General features: G+C 40.7%; 1 protein-coding gene across 2 annotated transcripts in view; it reads left to right on the forward strand.

Annotated features, from left to right (window-relative positions):
- Positions 1–23,794, forward strand: part of vegfc (vascular endothelial growth factor c) — a 184,408-nt gene that overhangs the window by 138,552 nt on the left and 22,062 nt on the right. For both annotated transcript variants that reach the window (XM_079672864.1, XM_079672865.1), the window contains one exon: positions 13,647–13,789. In XM_079672864.1, the coding sequence (XP_079528990.1) occupies positions 13,647–13,789 (143 nt within the window). The remainder of the gene's footprint in view (positions 1–13,646; positions 13,790–23,794) is intronic.

Here is a 23,794-nt window from a genome sequence, read left to right on the forward strand (position 1 = left end):
TAGAATTTGCTAATATTAAGTGATAATATTAGGATTAGTGTGAACAACTAGTTTACATGTTAGGCCAGGGGTCGGCAACCCGCGGCCCTCGAGCCGCATGCGGCCCTTTAAGCCCTCTGCTCTGGCTCCCTTGAGTTTAGACAAAAATAAGAAGGAAATAAAATAAAAGTATTTGTAGGACTATTTATATTTTGTTGCATGGTTGAAAATGTTTCGTATCTTGTATTTTGAGGTGATACTGTGACACATAAATAAAAAACAAAACGGTTTTAATTAGGTCAACTAAAATATGCGTCACGTACTGCTACGGTCTCGCGCAAGCACCTTTTCTTGGAGACGAATAACCTGACCCCCGGCTCGATGAGCGAACTATGGATAAATCAAAGAAAAGTATTTGAGGAACACAGGATTTAATTCTGCGTGGACAGAGTTCTATGCTTTCACAGCAAACAATGCTGGTTTACCGGTATGTTTGATATGTAGAGAGAAGTTGTCAACGGTGCTGCAGCCTTTACATATCGAGGAACAACAAGAGAGGAAGACAGCTGACAATCTTCATTCATAATTCAATGGGGTATGTAATTTATTTCAGAAAACACTTTTTGTTATATACCATGGAATGCTCTTGATGTCCCGATAGCAATGAATATATTAAATGCTTTGACAATAAATACATACAAAAATTAATCTCTGGAAGCCGTAGCGCTGTAAATAGCACGAACAATCATTTTAACCGGCCCGGCTAAAATAACTCATGCGCGTTCGTGTGTGTTGGAGGAGGGGCTCTGTAAGAAAGTCTGAAGGAAGAGGCATATTTTTTCCGGTTGTGTATTTTCAAATTCTAGCACACTCGAGCTGGTTTCTCCATTCTTACCTACCCTACCTTTAACTCTTTTTAGGTTGCAGCTATATGTTTTATTTATTTCAAAGTGGGCCCATTTTAATTATATATTTTTTTCCTTCAAATGGGCAGAGGACTCCCCAAGTGCTGTGTTTAATTTATTTTAAAGTAGGCCTGTGTATTATTTTTAATTCTCCTTATAGGAGTTCTTTGTTTCTTATTAGAGGTTAACAGTTTTATATAATGTAATACATAGCCTAATAAATGCAAAAAAACTGTAGTTTTTGTCTGATATAACAATAAATGCAACTTTATAAGCTATCAAGCTATGAAGTATGTTTTGCGGCTCCAGACAAAAGATTTTTTGGGGAAAAGGAGCAAAATGGCTCTTTTGGTCAAAAAGGTTGCAGACCCCTGTGTTAGGCTAACAGTGTATTGGTTAAAGAGCCTGTTGCTGTTTATTTATAGCTTTGAATTCTTTAAACCCAATATTATCTTCTTAAACCTGTATGGTAGTCAGGAGCATCACTTTCTAATGTTTATTGATATATTTAGAGGGAGGGGATCTAAAGGAATGCTTCAAAATTCAGATTAGATTCATTTCTACCATTTTCTTAAATTCATGGTAGTTTCAGTAATCCCATGGTAATTGAGGACACAAGTTATCTAAATGACTAATGTCATCTTTATGGCTTTCAGAAAGGACAGGAGACCGACAGGTGACTATCAAAGGACTAGCAGCAGCAGCAGCAGCAGCATTATGATGATGTTAAATGTGTTGTTTTAGGAACATCCATTGCAAATACATGGAATTCAATAAACATTGAATAGCATATCATGCAGTTTGTCTGTGCCTTTTCCTCCATGTTGTCCTGGTTTGCTGTGCTGCCTCCTAGTCGCCACCATGGTTTGCTGTGTTGCCTGAGGATGCTCAAATCGCTCCGAGAAAGGAGTACGAATGTACGGCTTCCCCACTGACACAGAGCGGAAGAAAACATTTCTGGCTCAAGTCAGCAGGAGCAATTTCACGACCAACAGCAACAAAATATGTGAGGTTATTATGTACAAACACTGCATTTGCACTTTTTCACCAAACCAAAACCACACCATTGGGAAAGCTTAATGTTTTGTTTAATACAAAAAAACAGGGAAAGGCTTGAAAAAGACTGAGAGTTGAGACTCAGGGTGCAGGGTGAGGGTCTCAGTGCAGGTATTCAGGCTCTATAGAATCCCCCTCTGGTTCTTGTGCTGAAAGAGGGAGTAACAGACAGGATAAAGGGTTATACACACCTAGCACACCTATTGGATGGGAAATTGCCTTGGGGAGATAAGGTGTGGTCTTTGTTCCCAACTGAAGTTATGGAACTTTATTATTTGTGAGTTTAACAAAGTATGACAAATGGCATCAGTAACAGATGCGATATGAATTTCTATAAAGTTGTCTCACATTCTTGGTCATATTTTATATACAGTATGTAATGAGTATAACATGTCCAGTAAGTATAAAGTGTTTCCTAATACTGTGTATTCAACCACTATGGTATACTGTATGGTACTATGGTATGGTATCCTAGCTTAATATGTTATCTGTAAACGTTCCCTAAATCTACTAATTTAGGGATAATCCACTGACATCCTTTAATGCACATGTTAATTTGAATCAAATGTACTGATAATATCCGCAATATAAATCTTTAAACATCTTCTTACCTTTAAAAGTCCGTCACGAACAGTCTATTATGCTGCAACTCTACAGCTCTGCTAGCCTTGGCGCTAACTTCCGGGGAACGATTGAGAGGCTCCACGATCCGCCATTGCTGTAAAAAAGTGGTCCATTGGAGTGAACGGAGATGACGTAACTCTCAGTCTATATAGAGAGGCGAAGTCACGCCCATCTACTTCCGGTCCATGGGACCCCGGAAGCGAAAAATTATACATTGAATTCAGTGGAGAGAGAAAACGTATCTTTTGATCCCGTTTGAATTGTGCCACGAACTACACATATGATGTTTGTCAATCTTAAACAATCATTTCCATGTAAAAAAAGTCACATTTTGTCGTAAAACTCTTGAAATATAAGACTATGAAAAATACGCGACTACAAAGACTACAAATCCCAAATCCCATTCTGGGTCGCGTATGTGATGTCACAGGCGATAATGCTCCAAGAGACTCGTAATTAAAGCGAAGAAGAAGATTTCATAACTGATTTATTCCCTCCAATAAATATAAGAGATTGCTCCAATAAATTCACTTTTACAAGATGCCTGTGTGCTTTGTACCATGTTGTAATCACAAAAGTGATCATACCACTTGCTCGTTCTATCGCTTCCCGTCTGATGAAAGGACCAGGAGTCGCTGGATCAGACATATCAGGTAATATCATAGGTAATATACATGTTATGCATGGAACATAGTCAAGTTAGCTACCTAGCTAGTAGCGACGAGTAGCGAGCACGTTAGTTAGCATTACATTACTTAGCCTTGTCATTTTTAGTAGCCTTACCATGAAGTTATTATTTTATTACATGAAGTAAACCAAAATGTTAAACAGTAAGAGTAGTCATCATGGTAAGTATTTCGTGAAACATTTGAAGAGTAGCCTACTGCGCTCTCCACCGGGTGCTAAGGAAGCAGTTCAGGGAGAGTCGAAGGAAGGCAGGCAGAAGAGGGAGCTTTGCATGACATTCTTCTGGACATGTGTCATTGTGATGACAGTGAGGGTGAGTCAATCTGTTTGTTGGAAAGACAGTAGTTGAGTGATTACTGAGAGAAAATTATTAAAAGAGATAATTATTCAGTGTTGTTACTTTAAAGTGTTGTTACTGACCTTTTTCTCTTTTATTTTCTTTACCTCACCTGTAACTGCTGAGACCCTGAGGAACATGCACACTGACCTGCTCTGGCAACCTGATTTCCACTGTACGTAATAGTATTTGGTTATGGTATATTATTTATATACATCAAAGGCACAATGCACCCCCCAGAGACACACATGTATTGAGTGTGATATTTTGCATTGATCATGTGAAATCATCTTTACATACTAGAAAACTGTAGGAGCGGCAACTTGTTTTGAAATAGAATTTTTAATATCCGATAATAAAGTTGATCTGTTTTCTTTATTCTTCTCTCTTCCCAGCTCCATCCATCACCGTTCTCTGTTCCTGCTTGCTAATCAATGCTTTATTTTTTTACACAATTACAAATAAAGTCAATGTATTGTATGACATGAAGTTGTGCTTCATTCTGAGTCAATAATAAATTCATTCTGCCTTCAACTGCAAAATTATTGTGGACTGCACCAACATCCATGAAGCAGCCCCCCAGTAAGATGAACCAGGCGAAGCTGACACTCAACATACAGCTGTGCTCTTAAGTTGACATGAAGAATTTGTGAAATATTGGTAATTATTTGGAAAAAATGACTGACGATGCAGAAAACTTTTTTTATTTAGGAACAGTGGTCAAGTGAAGCATTTATTACTACATATGTGTCACACTTAAAAGGCCAAACACACCTCGTTTACAACTCCCCAGTTGACAGCCATGACTCCGTCTAAATTTGACCCCCCAAGCACCCTCTTCATGAGGGACGCGCATGGAGTGAATGAAAGTCCCGACCTCAGCACAGCACCAAAATTGCTGGCTGTCAACCTGCCCTGCCTGTGTAACTGCCACTGAGGATTTGTCCGCTGTCCTATGGTGGCTGTCTGGATGGCAGCTTGCTGGTCTCTGCTCAGTCGCATTGACGCAAGAATTGCCTCAAGCCCCCGACCCCCATGCTCCTTCACCAGCTCCGGCACGTTGAAAATGGCCTGATGTTGAGGCCGTGGCTCTGGCTCAGGTGACAAAAGCCATGCCATGCAACGCTGCGCCCCTCAGTGCAGACCTGAACCAGTCTACTTCCTCAGTGGCGATGTCTCTGGCCAGTGGGTTGTATGTCTCCTCTTGCTGTTGGTAGAGTTGAGACACCGGCTGGACTACTTTTGAAGTGCCAGGCTTCCTCCACTGGCACTCAACTTCTGTGGAGCTGATCTGCCACATGGCAAATATTGCCAATGCTGCAGCGTGGCTGCATTTGTACATCCCCCGTGCTCAATCACAGACAGCGCTCTGCATCGCGCCATCCTCTCCCATGTAGATCTGTACAAATAAAGTAAGTACCATGTTTGTTAACATGCTATAATAGATTGAATGAGCAATACAAGGATGGTCCGGATCTGGGGGTGGGAGGGTTTATTTTTCCATAGTTTTGTCCTCTTGTCTGATTGTTGTTATTGTTTGTTTTTCTGTATTTTTGTAATTTGTGTTGTATTGGTTGTGATTGTACATTTGTATTTTTTTAAATGTGTATTACATTTTTGAAAAACATTTGAACCGACTAACTCCCCTTTCGTGTATGTAAAGCTCTCAACGTGCCCAGACTTGTAGTGATTTTCACCTCGTTTTATACTTTTATTCTCATTCTGAAAGAATGAGGTGAAATGTGCCAACGTGACGGCCATCTTTGTGTTGGTGACGCGTATTGTGCGGGACCAGAGACATGTAGTTCACTGAGCGGCTTAATACAAAAAATGTGTTACTTCACAGTTTTACGACACATTTTTATTTTTTTGACTTGCAAAATGTTCTTTTAAATTGACAAACATCATATGTGTAGTTCGTGGCACAATTCAAACGGGATCAAAAGATACGTTTTCTCTCTCCATTGAATTCAATGTATAATTTTCCGGTTCCGGGGTCCGATGAGCTCCCCCGGAAAGGGAGGGAATTCGCCTCTCTATGGCGCTGGGCCTCCCCTCTCTCCGGCAGAAACAGGAAATGCCGTAACTGTACGTAACAACAGTTTCAAATCAGCATCTCTTAGACAAAAAATGTAAATTAATAACTCAAATAAAACTCCAAACATATTTCATTGTGTTACTTTTTCGTAAAGCTCTTTTAGTTTTAAACCTGATCTTTATAAGCTTCTTAGTTTTTGCAACAGTCTGTAAATATACACAACTTTATAATAAAATGCACACATTTACCTTTTTCTAGACTAAACACAGTTATGATCCTAAGTTAAAACATATGAGGCTATCATGATGTTGTTAACATCGCAATTTATCAGTGGGTGTTTGCTGGAACTACTTGTAAACAGCATGTTTCCTGACGGACACACACAGCGTGACTCCGGTCAGGTAGAGACCGGTCTCAAGTCAGCACCGCTGCAGACTCGCTGTTTGAGGGCTTGATAGCCCAATCCCCCTCCACACCGCAATCGTTGGTTTGGAACAGCCCTCAATATGGCGGACCCTCCGTGTGCACACGGGGTAGTGTGTAGGGGTAGGGTGTAGATGGGGGGGGGGGGGGGTTGGGAATGGGCCTCCCCTTCGTCTCCTCCCGCACCCCTCCTCCCTCACCCCTCCTCGACTCCTCCGTGTGGATTTCAGCTATTGGGACCAAGCCCCCAGGAAGTGCGCCAGACTCTGAGTAGAATATTCGGTGTGGCCAAACGGCGGTACTACACTTCCTTTAGGTTGCTGGGCCCGGAAACACTTTTTCCCATTGACTTACATGGGGAAAGAATGGTCTGTAAATCGTTGGATAATTTTTTTTAAACTAAATAAACCACCCAGTATGAACACTTGTATAGCTCTTATTAAAAACATTAGTTCCTCAAGTTGTAAAAATGTGCTAATAATGTTGTTCTGAGAGTTATATCCCTCTGCATTATGAACGCGCATCTAACCCATGGGACCGCGCCGCCCGGCACGTTCATGTTACGTGTTCAGCAGGTTCAGCACTACATGCGTTTATCTTTACCCATGGATGCACAATAACAACGGACCAAGGGCGCCGGAAGCGGGGGGGCCATTGGCCGCCCAACTTTTCAGCCCTGCCCCATATTTTCGCAGCGGCAGATTCCGTGGAACACTGTAGGCTACAAATCTCGTTTCAATAATTCCCCTCTACTCTAAAGTCGCATCTAAAACGCGATCTGATCTAGCTGTGAATATTTTGTTATTTTTGATTGTTATATTCAATCTCACTAGCTACAGGCATTTTTGAAGCTTAAAGGGAAGATGACAGCTCTCACTCGCCACTCTGCTCTTCCACAGCGTCGCTCCTCCTCCCTCCCGCTGAAATTATGAATGTAAGGTGTATAGTAATCATAGATAACACGGCAGGGTCCGTTACAGTTTGTTTTTTATCTGATTTCAAATAAACAAAGTCTTGGCTTTCAGAATATTAAACTTGTTTCGGCAAATTCAGATGATAAATACAACTTTGAAAGCTTGTAACGGCTTAATTACAAGCAGAGAACGGAGTAACTTTACGTCATGCAGGCATAACAACAGCCGGTGTTTCTCGTGAGGGTTTTCCCCAGGAAACAAACACAATACACACAAACGAAAAAATACACAAACACACACGTATATACATTCGGCGCGGAACACTGTACAAATCCCGTTTCAATAATTCCCCTCTATACTCTAAAGTCGCATCTAAAACGCGATCTGATCTAACTGTGTATTTTTTGTTCTTTTTTATTGTTATATATATTCAATCTCAGTAGCTACACGCATTGTTTAAGCTTGTAAAGGGAAGACCACAGCTCGCCTCTCACTCTGCTCTTCCACAGCGCCACCCCCCCTCCCTCCCGCTGAAATTATGAATGTAAGCGTATAGTAATCATTGATAACACGGCAGGGTCCGTTACAGTTTGTTTTCATCTGATTTCAAATAAACAAAGTCTTGGCTTTCAGAATATTAAACTTGTTTCGGCAAATTCAGATGATAAATACAGATTTGAAACTTGTAACTGCATAATTACAAGCGGAGAATGGAGTAACTTAAAGAGCAACTTCCAGGTTAAAGACACCTGTGAATAAATGTGTAGGAAAATGATGAATACACTAGATCTTCAAAAAAAAATATACAGAAATATACACTACAGTGACATCTGGCGTCGTTTTTGTAAGAAATGTTCACTTCCGCATAAAAAAGCCTCGGCACGTGACCTCCCGCGTGTGACGCAACACGGGGGACACAAGGGGGAGAGCGGCCGGTGTAACGTATTAATAAACATGGATCACAATGCTAGTTTCGACACAGGAGACACAGAAGAAGTTGAACATGAATATTCGAATGCATATGACGGACCACAACCTTATAATTATGAGCCTGCTAGGCGTCCAAGAGACCAGGAGCAGCCAAGGATTAGAAGAAATAACGGCCATCGGAGAGAAATTGAGCTGTGGTGTGAGGAGAACCAGTGGAGAACTGGGCAGCTATCTTGTTGAGTGACCGGCGTTAGCTACAGAATGTTAGCTAACGTCACATCACAACATCGTAAAGTTAGCTATCATATATCAGGCTATAACTAAAGTAGCATTGATAATATAGTAACGTTACTGGCAGGACTGTTGATACTGATCCATAACAGAAACTAATGCGCAAGTATCAGCCGTATCTCGCGTTACCTAATGCAACTCCACACTACGGTGCTGTGTACCGGAGGAGACACGCGAGATACGGCTGATACTTGACGATCTGGCGGAGAAAGGTTGTGGAGCCTCCGTTGATGAGCCGGGAGCCAGGAGTGACAGCCACCACGCACACACAAACAACACAGACAGGGGGAAACAAACAAACACAAAGGAGACGGCTGGAGCAGTACAGCCACCACAGCGTTACCTAATGAAACTCCACACTTTGTCTTACGGTGCCGTGTACCGGAGGGGAGAGAGAGAGAGCAGCGAAGGGGGGGGGGAGAGTGAAGTAATATGGTTTCCTGATAAAGCTTTGGAGAGTATGTGCTGCAGGGAGGTGGATGGACAACGTACCCAGGAACGAACGCTAGCTCCAGTCCTTTTTATGTGGACTCGATGTCCTGACAGGCTGGTATTTGTGCAACTTGCACAAACACAATACTGCACCATGATTACAAATGGTGAAATACAATGTAAAACTACCGAAAAATACCAGCTCCTTAAAACACAACCGCTCTACTCAACGCAACTCTACTATACCCGCGGTCAGAGAGCGGAGATGTGTCCCCTGTGTGATGTAATATGACGCGTTTGACGTATGACCTTAAAAAAAAGCCGTTTTTAAGAGCAGAGCTCAAAGTTGCTCCTTTCCCTCTGAATTCCTGCCCTTATGTCTCGTAAAACATATCAAATCCTGCATTCACTTTTTTAATTGTAATTTTCAAGCAAGTTTAAGCATAAATGTAGAAAAAATAAAAACCTGCAAGATGCTCTTTAACGTCACAACAGGCATAACAACAGCCGGTGTTTCTCGTGAGTGTTTTCCCCCGGGAAACAAACACAATACACACACGTATATATACACACACACACACACTCGCAGGATTCCCCCAGACCACTAATCCAAACGAAAATATCTTCCCTCCGTAGTATTTTGATCATTTGCTCCGCTAATATCAGATCGATCCAGAGAAGAGGACACTTTAAAGGCCTTTTCCTCAAAATGATGACTCTGTAACAGTCATTATATAATGTGACATATTTTGCTTAATATTTGGAGTACAAAAACAATCCTGATAACATCAGAAAGCTAGGAATCAAAATGTGTCTTCGGGTCAATGCGACTGATTTCGATGGAGCAGTTCACTTTGCATTAGGTAAAATAAAGCAGAGACATAACAGGAAGAATATGTACATTTTAACCCAACCAAATAGGACATTGTCACACCATTCAAATGTATCCATGTAAATTACAACCAATAAAAAAGCTTAGATTTTTTTATTTTTTTACGTTGTTTACTTTATTTGTTACGTTGTTCTGTGTGTGTCAGCCGTTAACCTAGATAGAAAGAATATATACACTTGCTAACATGTCAGAAGACTAGCACAGTAGAAAACTAAATACAGTCAATCTAAACTTAAATGTAACAATTGGAAGGTCACATCCCTGACATCCACATCTCCGGAGCCTGGACCTTCATCAATCAAACAACAGCGAAGCCAGATGAACTAAAAAGCAGCAGCTCTGCGGCCGCAGAAACTGTCAAAACCGCCGCCGCCCCCACCGCCGTCGGTGAACCGAAACAGGCTGGTTCCGACTGCATGGAGGTTTGTTTTCGGGACATTGAGGCGGGTAAAGCTGTACAGCTAACTGTCGAAAAAAAGGAGACCGCTAGATTATTTGGGCAAAGAGAAAGGTACTTCAACGCAGAATGGTACACGAACAGAGAGTGGTTAATTATTTGCAAAACCACTAAACGATAATGATAAACTGCGATGTTAACAACCTCATGATAACCTCATATTTTTTTTACTTAGGATCATACCTGTGTTTAGTCTAGAAAAAGGTAGGCTAAATGTGTGCATTTTATTATAAAGTTGTAGCCTATATTTACAGACTGTTGCAAAAACTAAGAAGCTTATACACATCAGGTTTAAAACTAAAAGAGCTTTACAAAAAAGTAACACAATTAAAGATGTTTGGAGTTTTATTTGAGTTATTAATTTACATTTTTTGTCCAAGAGATGCTGATTTGAAACCGTTGTACATACAGTTAATTACAGCATTTCCTGTTTCTGCCGGAGAGAGGGGAGGCCGTCCCAAAGCTTGCCGCTGTATTTACTCCCTCCATCTGACGGGAGGGAGCCTCATGTGTCACTCCACGGAGTTCACTCCGTCACTGAGGGGGAGTGTGTAGGGGTAAGGTGTAGGGCGTGGTTTGGGATTGGGCCATACACACGCACTTTTTTGCCCCCCCCACTTCTAAAATGAATCCGGCGCGCCTGCAACGGACCCATATCGTCTCAATGCCATCCCACGGAGCTGTAATAATGGATATATTGCACATGTTTGCTGTAATTCATCATTTGTAAAATATTATACTACATGGGCTGTATGATTAAATATTGTACCGTAAATGTTGTATTAAATAAAGTTAATATTACCGACGTTAGATTAACGTCCCTGTAGCTTGTTATTGCACTAAGAAGCTTATTGCACTGTATATATTAATATACATATATATATATATATATATATATATATATATATATATATATACAGTGCAATAATTATTTCATGCTAAATGAAGCTCTGTTGCTTGGATATCACTAGATCCTGTTACAGCGTAATATAAGTACATAACGATTGACATTAGCATAATTACTAGCTAGCCGCTAGCTGCTAACTGCCGCCTCGTTAATATCAAATCCATCATAAAAACAAGCCATTACCATGCTGTCATGAACGTGCGGTGCTGTTACGTGTACGCAAATTAACGTGCTTGATGTGAACGAGCATTTTGGTTAAAGTTGCGCATGCGCTATGAGCGCACATACGGGTACTTCTTAGGCATGCCGGGTAATCTGTGACGTTTCGCTCTCTCAAAAGTTGGGCCATTTTATAATCATGTGCCAATGAGCAACTCTCATAGGAATGAATGAGGCCCCGCCTCCCACGCTGTATCCAGTTCTTATTATACATCCATGATTGGGACGTCCTTCAAAATGGTGTGTCTTGATCGATTTCCGGGTCAAGTCCCGGAGGAGGGGAACAGAGGAGTCGAGGAGGGGTATTGGGATGAGGCTTTGGATATCAGTCTCCTGCTAGTCTCCTGAGCTCTGATCCCTCCTCCATCCCTCTTTTCCTGTGAGAAGTACTTAGCAGAAGCCTCGGTCACCATTTTAACAACCCCGATTTCTCTTATTCTTCTCCTTCTCTCTCTCTCTACCTACAATCATTCATCTTTGATCAGACCCCCGGTATACGCTAGTCAGCACCCCTAGTTACACCAATCAGGATGCGATTACCGTACAGCCAATCACAACGCGTGACGTCATTGGTAAGCGACCGACCCCGAGCAGATCTGGTTGCCCGAGCACATATGGTACTGACACGGGCACTAAGCGTATGCCTGTTACCATCTCACTGTAGGTCACCAATGTAATGTTTGTAGATCCCTTTATTACATGTGTCCTCGCCATCCATAGTCTCTAAAGAACTTATTTCACGTATATATGATATTTAGGCTCGCTGGTCTCATCATACAACGGCAATGAGAAAGCACCAGGGGAGGCAGCCATAACCTCTGCTGCACTGAAGGGGGCGCACATGACCCCACAGGTTCTTGTTGCTACTGTTATTCTACGCAGAGACGGTAGACACAAACAACAAACTAGACTTTTGAAACTAGAAAAGTAATAGAGATTGTTGTCCAGAAGGCAGTGTTTCCCATACATTGATTTATTTGTGGCGGGCCGCCACAATTAAATATCTTCCGCCACAAATGGATCTCATAAAAGAATATATATATATATTATTTTTTTTTTTTTTATCATTATTATTTTTTTGGTGGTCTAATGGATAGTGAGGTGGGCTGATGATCAGAAGGTTGCGAGTTCAAATCCTGCCTGGAACACCACTACTAGTTTGCCCTTGAGCAAGGCACTTAGCCCTCGGTTACTCCAGGGAGAGTGTCCCTGTAATTGGTCATTGTAAGTCGCTTTGGAATAAGGCGTCTGCTAAATGCCTAAATTGTAAATGATATTTTTGGGAGAATAAACCCCACAGATCCTCAACTCTGGTGTGTTTCACTCATTAACAAAGAAACACAGAGCAACAAGAACGTTGGGGGGGGGGGGGGGGCGGCGGTGCCCGGTGCCCCCACAAATAGAATCAAATTCTGTGGGAAACACTGGAAGGATAGCATGGACTTCATCTTCAATTCAAGGTAAGACCACAATTGTAATGAAAATGGGATCTTACTAAGAAAGAACAATCCAATATTTAGATTGTGGGTATCCTTTTGTTGAACGGTAAAATAAAAAATTTATCGAAACATCAGACTAAAAAAGCTTTTGAAAATAACAGAATATTTCGATTAAGGTCAAAATATAATATTTGTAAATCTGACTTTGAAAGAGTCAGGGCCTCACCAGCCATGAACCTCACCGCACGTCACTGCTGTACTGGTGGTACTGCACGGGACAGCCCTTTCCAACCTGACTCCTCTCGGCTGATTGGTAAAACAAACTGGTAACCTGCACGACGGACACAACTAAAGGTTGGCATGTCACAGTAGAGGCAAAACATACTAATATCAACCTTAATATGAGCGTAATCGGGCCCCTTTAATGTCTTGTAATACTCTCACTGACACGCTCCCAGGCTCCCCTCTCTCTACTCTTTCTCCAAACAAACAAAACTCTCCTTCCAAACAGCTCCCTCTCCCACCTGAGGGCATTGTGGGAGGCGACAAGTTAACCAGGGAAGAGAGGGACACACTGCATCAGAGAATATAAATCATACATTCCCTTACATTTAAGCAAATGTCACAAAGACATCTAAGAAGTGGCCCAGTGAAGCTATGAGGGATATTGAGGCATACTAAGGAGGATGTTTAGCTCAACGCTGGAGATTGTTGTTGACTCTCCACTCAATGAGTGTTACTGCTTCATGGGCTCCATCATTACCCAGAACCTCAAGTGAGCAGAACATCAGCCCCCCCATCCAAAAAGCACACCAGAAATACTTCTTTCCGTGAAGGTTAAGTCTCTCCATGACCTCGCTGCAGGCCGGAAAGATTGTGGCTTACGAAAATAACATTTGCTCAAATGTTTTCAATTATTGGAAATAAAGCAATTTCAGAATCAAAATCTATTTATTAATTGACTAGCTATTGGTTGAGGGACTGCACAAAATAGTCCAAATGTGTATGATGTGCTATTTTCAATACATTCAGTCAGGAAACCAGCTCTGAAATATGCAGGGTTAACAAACAAAACGGTGTCTATTTTGAATCTCCCTCTCTCTGTCTCTGTTGAAGGTGTCCAGCAGCCAATAGCACTTGTCCTCCTGGTCAGTCTTGGAGCAGCAGGCATTGTCAGTGTTTAGGCGGGACCTCTAGTATGCACCACTACCCCCCCCCTCCACCGCTGCCTCCTCCAAGGCCTTCCCAACAGCATCTTGGTGAGTGTTTGAACACAAGCAGATTTATTAAGCTTTTTTTACAGAACTTTGTAGAGGAAATTAAGTTTGCTTAATTTTCTTTCTTTAGAAAAAAAATACAGTAAGAGCTGCTGAAAGTCCAACAGTAGGACTAATGGAAGGGAAATGACCCTCCTCTACCAACAATATCCATGCTGTAGTAATAAGCAGAGCTTTTGGAAGCTGTGTGTGTGGCCATGTAAATGCCTCTTTACTTTTGTGAATCCTAAATAGATGTAGTTCACCTCACGGACCCGGTTCCGGGGCCGAAATCGCGTCATTTGCAGGAAACAACGTCTAAGGAACCTTAATATTTAATAAACTATGAATATTTTATATCCATATAACGGGAAAAAACTCATTTAACTGATCTTTTTCATTTTTTCCCCCCAAAAAAAACACACAATGCTAACAGTGAGCCTCTGAATTAGCCCAAAGCGAAAAATGCTAACCTATTACTGCACCGAAAATCACTCCTAGCTCCCTTATTACTTATCCTAGCTGCACATCCAACACATCGTTTATGATCGTAAAGACACAGAATCTAACGGTGCCCACCTCAACACTGAAAGATACAAACTCGCGACATTATCAACAAAAACGTACATCAAAACATGTGACGCTAGGTAGCCTACAACGCTAAGATGGCTTACCTTGGTTTTGTCTGTTCAAAACTGGTCATCAATGGCATTAAAACGATAAAAACGATGATGTAGTTAATCCATAGGTTAATATCCAATGTGGCTGTGTCCCCTTTGAAATGTTCTGATAATCTATAAGCAATAAAACTGCAATTCCGGTTTAAAATAGTAGAGCAGGCCACATAGCCGTGGGAACCTGTTTCAAATGGGGGGTGCTGTGGGGATGACACCAGGGCTGGTTCTGACCAATGTGCTGCTAGGCAAGATTTTAGCTGGCAATGAAAAACCTCTACAAAAGACCAATACACTGCAAAAAGAGAAATATATTGACATGGTGCAAAGCTTATATAACAAGGCTTCACATTTATTATATATTATAACATGTTTTAATTGGGGGGGTGGACTTCACATCCTCTCGGGGGGTCCGGGGATACCCCCCCGGGAAGATTTTTTTAACATTTTAAAGTAAAATGCTTCAATTTGGTGCACTTTGAGCGCCCAATTAGAGACTGATCTAGGGGGTACAACTCTAAACACCCATATGAAAAAGATCGGTTTGCATTTTATTAATCAAATAAGTAGGTATGTGAACATTTCCAATAACCTACCATAGCCAATAACAAATAAATGTAACTTATTTTATTTATTTATGTATATTTTAAAATCTCTCCAGTTTTAAACAATATTTTTGGTTTACTGTCCTATAGTATACATTGGAATGATTTGAAAACTGTTTTTATTTATCCTAATAATTATAAAGGTGTGCCTTGGAAATATTTGTTTACATAAATTGTGATCAAAACGTTTGAGACCCACTGAGATAACTTCGACTAAAGTGAACTATCTAAGCCCTCAGAGTCCTTTACCTCACTGAGCCTCTCAGTCTGACAGGAGAGGACTCTCCCTCCACATTATTGTAGAAACAGCTTCTTATATCCGTTAGCGCAGCAGAAGCTAACAACAATCCCCGCCGGAACCGCGTTATCCCCTCTCTCTATCTCTCTCACTTTGGCTGTGAGCTGCAGGCGCCTGCTAAGCCAACATCCCCCACTTTCATCACTTACAGCGCCCATCGTACAGGGCAAATGGAAAATGTAACCGGGGTGAAAAGGGTGTTATCTTTACTTAATTATGAATGTTGTTACATCAAGGCTGAAAATTCGTTTTTTTTTAAATTATATCTTGTGGAAGTGCAGATCCCCTGTCCTCCACCAGGGGGTGCTGCAGCACCCTCAGCACCCATACTTCCCACGGCCCTGGCAGGCCATTCCTACGCTCTGTAGAAAGACTGTATGCGAGAAGACGCCACTTTTTTTTTTAACATGAGTGTGTGCGGGACGATTTCCCTTCGATTCTATTGGCTCTAGCGGTCAGAAATGCTCCTTTCACACCAACGCGTTTTCAGCTCCGGCTCGGAGCTGGAGCCTGAAAAGTACAGTTTTTTCCTGTTCACACCGCAGCGGCGCCGCCTCTTAGCTCCAGAATCCGGTTCACTTCCAGCTCCACATTTTTTTTCGGTCTAGAGGCAAGAGCTTCGGAGCTAAGAGGCGGCGTCGCTTACGTCTCTTACGTCGAGGCGGGCAGGAAACTAAACCCACCTTCCCTGAACATGGGTCGACTGAAGAGTCTCGTCATGCCTGCCTACAAGCAGTAGTGATTATAAACACACTTTATAAAGTCAGGCAACATTAACCAGGCTTCGTGTAATTCTGTTTATTTGTACCTTACTTTGACCATCCGTTCACTGTTATTGATCATTGTGGAGAGAGGCAGACGTTTTGTTTTGTATTATAGCAACTATCAATTAGGGATTGACCAATATGGCTTTTTCAAGTCCGATACCGATTATTAGTAATCAAGGAGACCAATAACCGATATTTGGAACCGATATACATTTGTAGTAAAATCAGAAAATCTTGGTGTCAGAATGTAGAATAACACAAACTCCAACACAACTCAACACAACTTCTTTGAAATGCATTTAAGCATATATTATGTTTAATGAACTTTTAAACATCTTACAACTGGTTTCCTCTCTGTGTCTTTAGTGCAGCCATCTGCAATGAGTTAGAGAGAGACAAGAAGTGGGGCTGCAGGCTGACATGCTTAACTAACAATAATGCTTAATTTATTATATCAAAACAATGCCTGTCTATCTAGCATAAAATCCCAATGAGCTGCTAGCAACTGCAAAACACTATTGCTAGCTAATGTTTTGCAAGCTATTAAAAGTGAGGCTATTACAGTAGACCTAACGTTAGTCTAGTAGCCTCACTTCTAATATTTTGCTAAACATTTGCTAGATACATGTTGGCTAGCTAATGAGCTTCACATATCAACCTGAAAAACTGTGAGGCTCCACTCGTCCGTGACGTCACCCATAGGTTTCTGCAGAGTTGCCGAGAAGCCCTTAGTAGGTGGAGTCGGCCACTAACGGCTTGGCAGCGACGTCAGAGTCTAATCGCGCCTGCTCCAAATAAGGGCAAAGAGGCGGAGCCGAGGCGGGACCTGCTGCCTCCGAACTGGAAGTAAACAGAGCGATTGTTAACTGTGTTCGTTATTCTCCCGACCAGGAGAGAAGCTTTAAAATAGGAGACTAAATGGAGTCTCTGTGAAAGTTCAATTGGGTACTTTAATTAAAAAAGGCGCGGTAGTGTTACAGACAGAATATTGTTCCGGCAGAAAAACAGCTGTGATCTGGCTCTCCTCGATAGGGAAGAGAAGAGAATGGATCTCTCCTCCGGTGCTGTTTATATATCCTCTGCTGGCTCCTCCCCGCCAGCCGGCTCGCCTCGTCTCCAATGTCCGTTATTGCATTTAAACAGAGGATAGGTTCTTTTCACATTCAATATATGCTTAACACGCCGTTTCTCCTCATATTCTCTTTCATCACTTTTCATTTAACACATTCTAAACGCTGTAATCAATACTCTAAACAATACTTCTCGGCTCGTTTGGTTTCCGGTCATTCCGGATGTTGTCACATGCTACTCTCGTCTGTAAACAATAATGTATTCAAATAAACTGTACCTTCATTTAATATTCAGCATGGTAGTATCTCGACATCTATAGTTGTAGTGTTAAATCAGTAGGCTTCGGTTTGCACCACTCCATATAATTTCGCTACTAAATTCACCTCTTTAGGAAATCGTATATTAGCCACATGCTAAATGCTAACCGGAGATGAAGGATTTTCAGAATAAAAGCTTAACTGCTTGTGCACAAGAATTTCTGGTTTTTCAGTATAAAAGAGCATTAAAACTGACGGCATGTTTAAACTACATTTCCCCATTAAAACATTGATTTTAATTTCTAACAGTCCCTCCTTACACACCTAAAAGGTGTGTATAATACTGAAATCAATGAGTTCTTCATCTGAAATTTGCATATTACATATCTCATATTAACAAACATACAATCAAGTGGAATGGTTTTACAGCCGGCTTTACAAAAATACAAAATAAATTCTTGTCTGTGTTCAAACATAAAAGTTTTCCCTTGTGTATAACTTCTAGTGTTTACATTCAATATCATTCTTCAAAATAGCAGCAATGGCTTGGTATCAGAACATTTCTTCGTCCCTCCTTTCACAGAAACCGTTCTCATACCACGCTCAGTGTTAAGGCACTTGTTTTTACAAAGTGAAAAGAAATAAACCATTTTAGAATAGCAATAAAATAGTAAAGTCAAATAAAATAGACCATCTTGGTATAGTATAAAATAAATTGAAAATAAAAATACACTATCTTGGAATAGTATAAAATAAATTGAAATGGATTCACTCCATTTTAGCATTTTATTTTGCTCACTTCTTCACATGATTTCATAATGTAAAGAATCACATCAGCTGGACATTCATTGATCAATCTCATCTCCGAACATCCATATCATTTAAACTAACTCATCATTGTCATCAACATCTGAATACGGGGGTGGGTCGTCTTGTTCTGCTAGCATTTGTAATTATCTCCTCATGAGAAATGTACCCTCCCTCCTTTCATACCATTTAAGGTATGAAAGTAATATGTTCTCTAGAAGGGGCCGTCGTGATCAATCGGTACGTTCTACTCTGGGGTACGGCATTCTAGACAGTCATTTCTGGGAGAAGATTTTGGTCAGTTACAACAGTTGTAGAGTTTCATCACTTAAAAGTTCCTTCTCATTACTGGTGGTCTGTTCTAATGCAGTGATAAAGTCCCTGAAATGGTGTGAGAACCAGTGGAATATCAATAACTCATTATACTAATTTATTTTCAATTCTTGTCTACTTAAATAGCTATGCTAACCCCTTTAACAGAACCTTGGGTGCTAGAGCATGTGATAATTACTCCCTCCTTTAACAAGAACTTTAAAACAGAAGTCATTTCATTAATGGTTTGCAGTTCAATTCAGGAATTTACACCTATGGCAGATATGTTTCTCCTTTAAATAACATCTCTAAAAGTCAGGTCATCACTGATTGAATGGATGACCTTTAGGAGCTGGTGGCGCTTGTCTTTTAAAACTCATACTCTGGTGCCGTGCGCTCCATCTGAAGCTGCAAGTAAGATTTAAAAACATCTGCAGGGTGGGTTGAGCGACCCCTTCTCCCTGAACGATATTTGTTGTAAAATATGCACCATCACAATGAGTGATCCAAGGCCCCCCATGTATTACTCCCAATTATATTAGTTTTTTTAAATTAAAATGTGCAATCTCTCTTTTGTCTTTTTAAAACTCTACATCTTGGACAAAAAACAACTGTTATTTCCACCCTAATCTTCCCTCCTGAGGTAATAACCATGCTACAATGGAGAAATCAATACTCTAGATTGGAATACTATCTTTGGCTTGGTACTAGCTCTACCTTTAACATTTTCCATACAAATAAAGTAACAAATTAAATCTTACCCACATTCACACATGAATAAAAAAAACTCTTAAAGAATAATTTGTTCATATGATGAAAAGATTGAATAATATGTTCTACCCTCAGTGTGTTTTTAGGGTTATTTAATAGTTTCCTCTTTCTTTCTTTATAAATTCACCAATTGATTAATTCATGGCTAATAAATATTTTTCTTTACGTATTTCTCGTTGGTGAATAAGTGTGTTTATGTGTAAACTCACTCACTCCCGTTTTCCTTCTCTCCCCCTCTGGTTGTCAAGCCACGACCCCCTCACGTTCTGCCGGACCATGCCAACTCCTCCATCCTGTCCTCTTCTCCGTCCACCTTCTCCTCAGTCCATCTGCGCTTGGACCCTTCCGCTGTAACTCTTTTCAGTGTCCCATCTGCTTTGCATTTCATCTCCTCCTTTACAGTCTCTACTTTGTTGCATGGAGGGCGTATTCTGCTCTCATGTCCCACTCTGCTCTTGTGTCCAAATCTTGTGGCTCAGCTTGGAACTTCATGTCCTGTGGGGGACCGATGAGAGTGTGCCTTTTTATGTCACCTGTAGTTCTGGATTCCTCAGGTGGAGATGGTTCTGGATAAAGTCTTGTCATTGTTGGTTCAGCTCTGCTTCTCTGTCTGTTCGATGGAGGAGGAGGAGTCTTCCGTGGTGAGGTCTTTTGTCTGCTTGGAAGTTGGGGTCGTAGCGTTCTGACAGGCGGAGAGATAGAGAGAGAGAGATCTCGGGACGCATTATCTATAGTTAATTCTAACACACTGAGGTAAAATAAATCCAATCTTTCCCACTCTATTTTCCTAACCATACTATCTTTCTTTGGTGTTAAATGTCATCTAAGCCCAGTTAATGTTTTCTAATAATTGTACCATATCCCTAAACATTGTTTTCACCCACTGTAACATGTTTACTCCAATTAACTCTTTCAGGAAACCACTTTCTTCCATAAATTTAAATACCTAGTTGCTTCAAGCACCACATATTTCACACACTATAAAGGAACGTCTCCATATTTTCTCCATCACTTTAAATCTCACTGTTATTTAGAACATAAGTAACTTTGGTGACTGGACATATCTGCAATGTCGCCACTGTCTGCTAGGAAATTTTGTTCATAGAGTTTGTACGTACAAAGCTATACTTTTGGGTTAGTAGCCTGTTTCAACTGTAATCATTTTCAATAATTCTACTCAGGTCACCGGTCGGTTGTTCATAAACTTAACAGGGGGTGTTTCTGGTACAGACTAAAACATGGATCCAGTGTATTTAGTGATTCCCCTAATCTGTAAATCCCCATCACTTACATATCCCGATCACTTAAACCCATCTCATCATTTGATACAAGAACTGCATATAGGGGGGTGAATCATCTTGATTATAACCGCCTCTTGTTTGGGAACGAGTATTTCTAACTCCTCCTCTTGTTGCTCAGCTGATCTTTTGGCTCTGAGGATAAGTGAAAGTCTGTGAAACACAGCTGGAGTCTTGTTAGTGATGTGGGCATTCCCTATGAGTGAACTAATGGTTCCATGTTTTACTTGATATTGTACTCCCCATCCAACCAACAAGGTGCCAAGTGTAATGAGCACAATCAACAATGCTATTCTGACTCTTATCCCTAGGGGACCCCACAATTGGTTTGGCTTTGTTCTCGTCATCATCTCTATTTTAAACCTGGTTGTGTCCGTTACAGAATTTAAATAATGAGTCCAAAAATAACATACAAAAAATTGGACTCTTTTTCAGATGTAAAACAAAAAAATAGGTTTTCACATTAATGTACAATCTATAAAAATCTATAGACAATTTGTCTTTTGAGCTGTTTCTATCTTTATCTTATTTCTATTTATTGTTTTGTTCCAGCTCTGCCAAATCAGTCCTAACTCCCAATAATGTTCTGGAAGTCGCCAGTGAAGGGTGACAATGTGTGAGGTGGTGTCAATTTGCTCCTTTTTCTTTACCTTTAAACCGGAGCGCGTGTGAAGTTTGTTACAACCTTTCACGCTTCCGTCCACCGGGGATGAGCCCACTGTCTTTTGTGAACTTTCACCCTCACCCAATCACCTGGCCGAACAGGAGTCTCTTCTGGTGTCTCGTCTGGTATCTCTGTAGTTTTCCTAGCCTGCTGTGTAGACAAAACTTGCATAATATTACTCAGAGTTCTGACATATTCATCCACTTCTATTTGTCTAATATCTAAAACTGGACCACTCCCTCCTTGGAGAAGGCCCAAGCTTTGGCATACCTCTTGTTGTTTTATGACCTATTGTTGACTACATGTTATTATTTATTAACTACGTCACTGAAATCAACATATCTGTATAATCATGACACTCCCTCCTTTGAGCATAAAGTGCTCAATTAATATTGCAATGATTACCCTATTCTGAACAGGACATGTAAAACCCATAACGTTGCATTAAATAAATATAACTTCTCCGTGTACCCACAAGGCGTACAAAAATATCATATGATGTATGGCTTTCTGATGGCATAAATGCATATTCACAAAACATTTCCCATTAGCACTTCTAATAGTTTACTTGTTTCAATAATGGCTTTGTTTCAATAATGGCTTTTGTCATGGCATTATGCATCATCGTTGCTGCGAAAAACAATACCCCTGGTGTCGCTAATGCGTCTCAATAACTCTAGGATTAGAGGATTGGTTGACACTGCTGAACTAACATATGATAAAATAATCTGTCTCCAAACTGGAGGGAAAATATGAACTATTCTCACAGAGGGTGACCTGCATGAAGGGCTGGTGCTCCTCACTCATAATGAGATATTGCCTTACGCACTACACTATAAATCAGTAAAGTTACTCAAGAATAAATAAATAAAGACTGATTCTTGAAACTGTTGTAAAAACCCTACAACTTCTTCATCAGTGTTATGTTATTTAATCTGCGGCTCATGCCTTAAAACAGATACTTCAGACCGATTATAAAATTGTGTTTATGAGAAAAATGTAATCTGACTCCATAAATCACATAATTGTTTGATTAAAAACTGCACTTCTGGCTAAGAATAAATGAAGTTCCCCTTTAAACACAGCCCCGGTCTTCTGACGGGGTCTATCTATGTACTGGCTGGAAAATGTTGGGCCAGTCTCTGTCGCTCCGTCACATCTTGACCTCACTAGTTGTGTGGACACAATAGTTTTCTGTGTGGGGGAACAACATCACTTGTAATCTGTATCCTTCTCATAATTACAAAAATAGTCTGCTAAATGTTCTACTCTGAGCAAAAGGAGCAAATTGAATTTGCATTTCACGAAATGGCGATTGCCCTGTCTTTGTTTTTCCACATGTGGGGTGTAAACAAGATGGCACCCGATTATTTCGCACTCTGACCTGTAGACAAAGAGATTTGTCCATGCGGCTCTCAGGTGGGAGTTTAAACAATGGCGAGGTGATCTTTAAAGGAACCGTAACAAAGTAAACCACTGGTGTGGTATTATAAACCCTGAAATCCAAGCCAAAAAAACACTTAGTTTAAAATAACAACATTTCTATCTAGCTTACTATGAAAAAAATGGGCTTTATCTTATTGATATCATCACTTAAAGTTAGGAACCCTTACGCACTAGCTATAAACCTGTTCACGTAATATTTGACTTTATAGTCGACTATGGGCTTTATCTTATTAATATCATCACTTAAAGTTAGGAACCCTTACGCACTAGCTATAAACCTGTTCACGTAATATTTGACTTTATAGTCGACTATGGTTAACTGTTGCTATTTGGACACGCCAAACTGGGACTAATATGGAGACCTATCAGCCACTGATAATAGACCGTCGTCTTATTACTGCACTGCTGCTGTAACTCCGATTACCGTAACCCACCCGCAATATCTTTTTTTAAACAGAACAGTTTTAACCACTGATTAAGGCTTAGACCTTAACCAAGCCTTTCTTGAAAAGGACTTTCTTTAAAGCACTGACTTCGGTCTTAACCCTTAGTTGATTCACTATGCCCCGCTGGTTTTCACTTACTCGGCCCTTAACCGATTCGCTATGTCTCCAGATCTTAACAAAAAATCGTTAAATGGGCTATATACCCTTACGTCATAGGCTAAATAACTATTAACGTAACAAGAGACACCCATGTGAAAGCAGCAAGGCACCTATCCGAAGTACAATGTCCACACACTATATATTTAAAATTCAACACCCACACGTGGTTAATAGCATGCAGGGTTAATGGAACAAAAGAAAGTGTGAACTCACCCTGCTTGTGACAAAACAACGCCTCGTGGTTTTAGAGTGATTATTTTATCAATTTGGGTTGTTTTAACATTAAAATGCACAGCTATTTTCAGGATCAGCCGGCTGCCATCAAACACACAAATCTAACTTTGCCTAGTTTAACTAGTGAAGAATCTTTGTCATAACAGGCATCTTCTTACCGATTGATTTGAGCTCTTGTGTGTCGAATGGCTGCAAGCGT

The sequence above is a fragment of the Notothenia rossii genome (assembly GCF_949606895.1).
Source record: "Notothenia rossii genome assembly, chromosome: 1".
NCBI classification, from domain to species: Eukaryota; Metazoa; Chordata; class Actinopteri; order Perciformes; family Nototheniidae; genus Notothenia; species Notothenia rossii.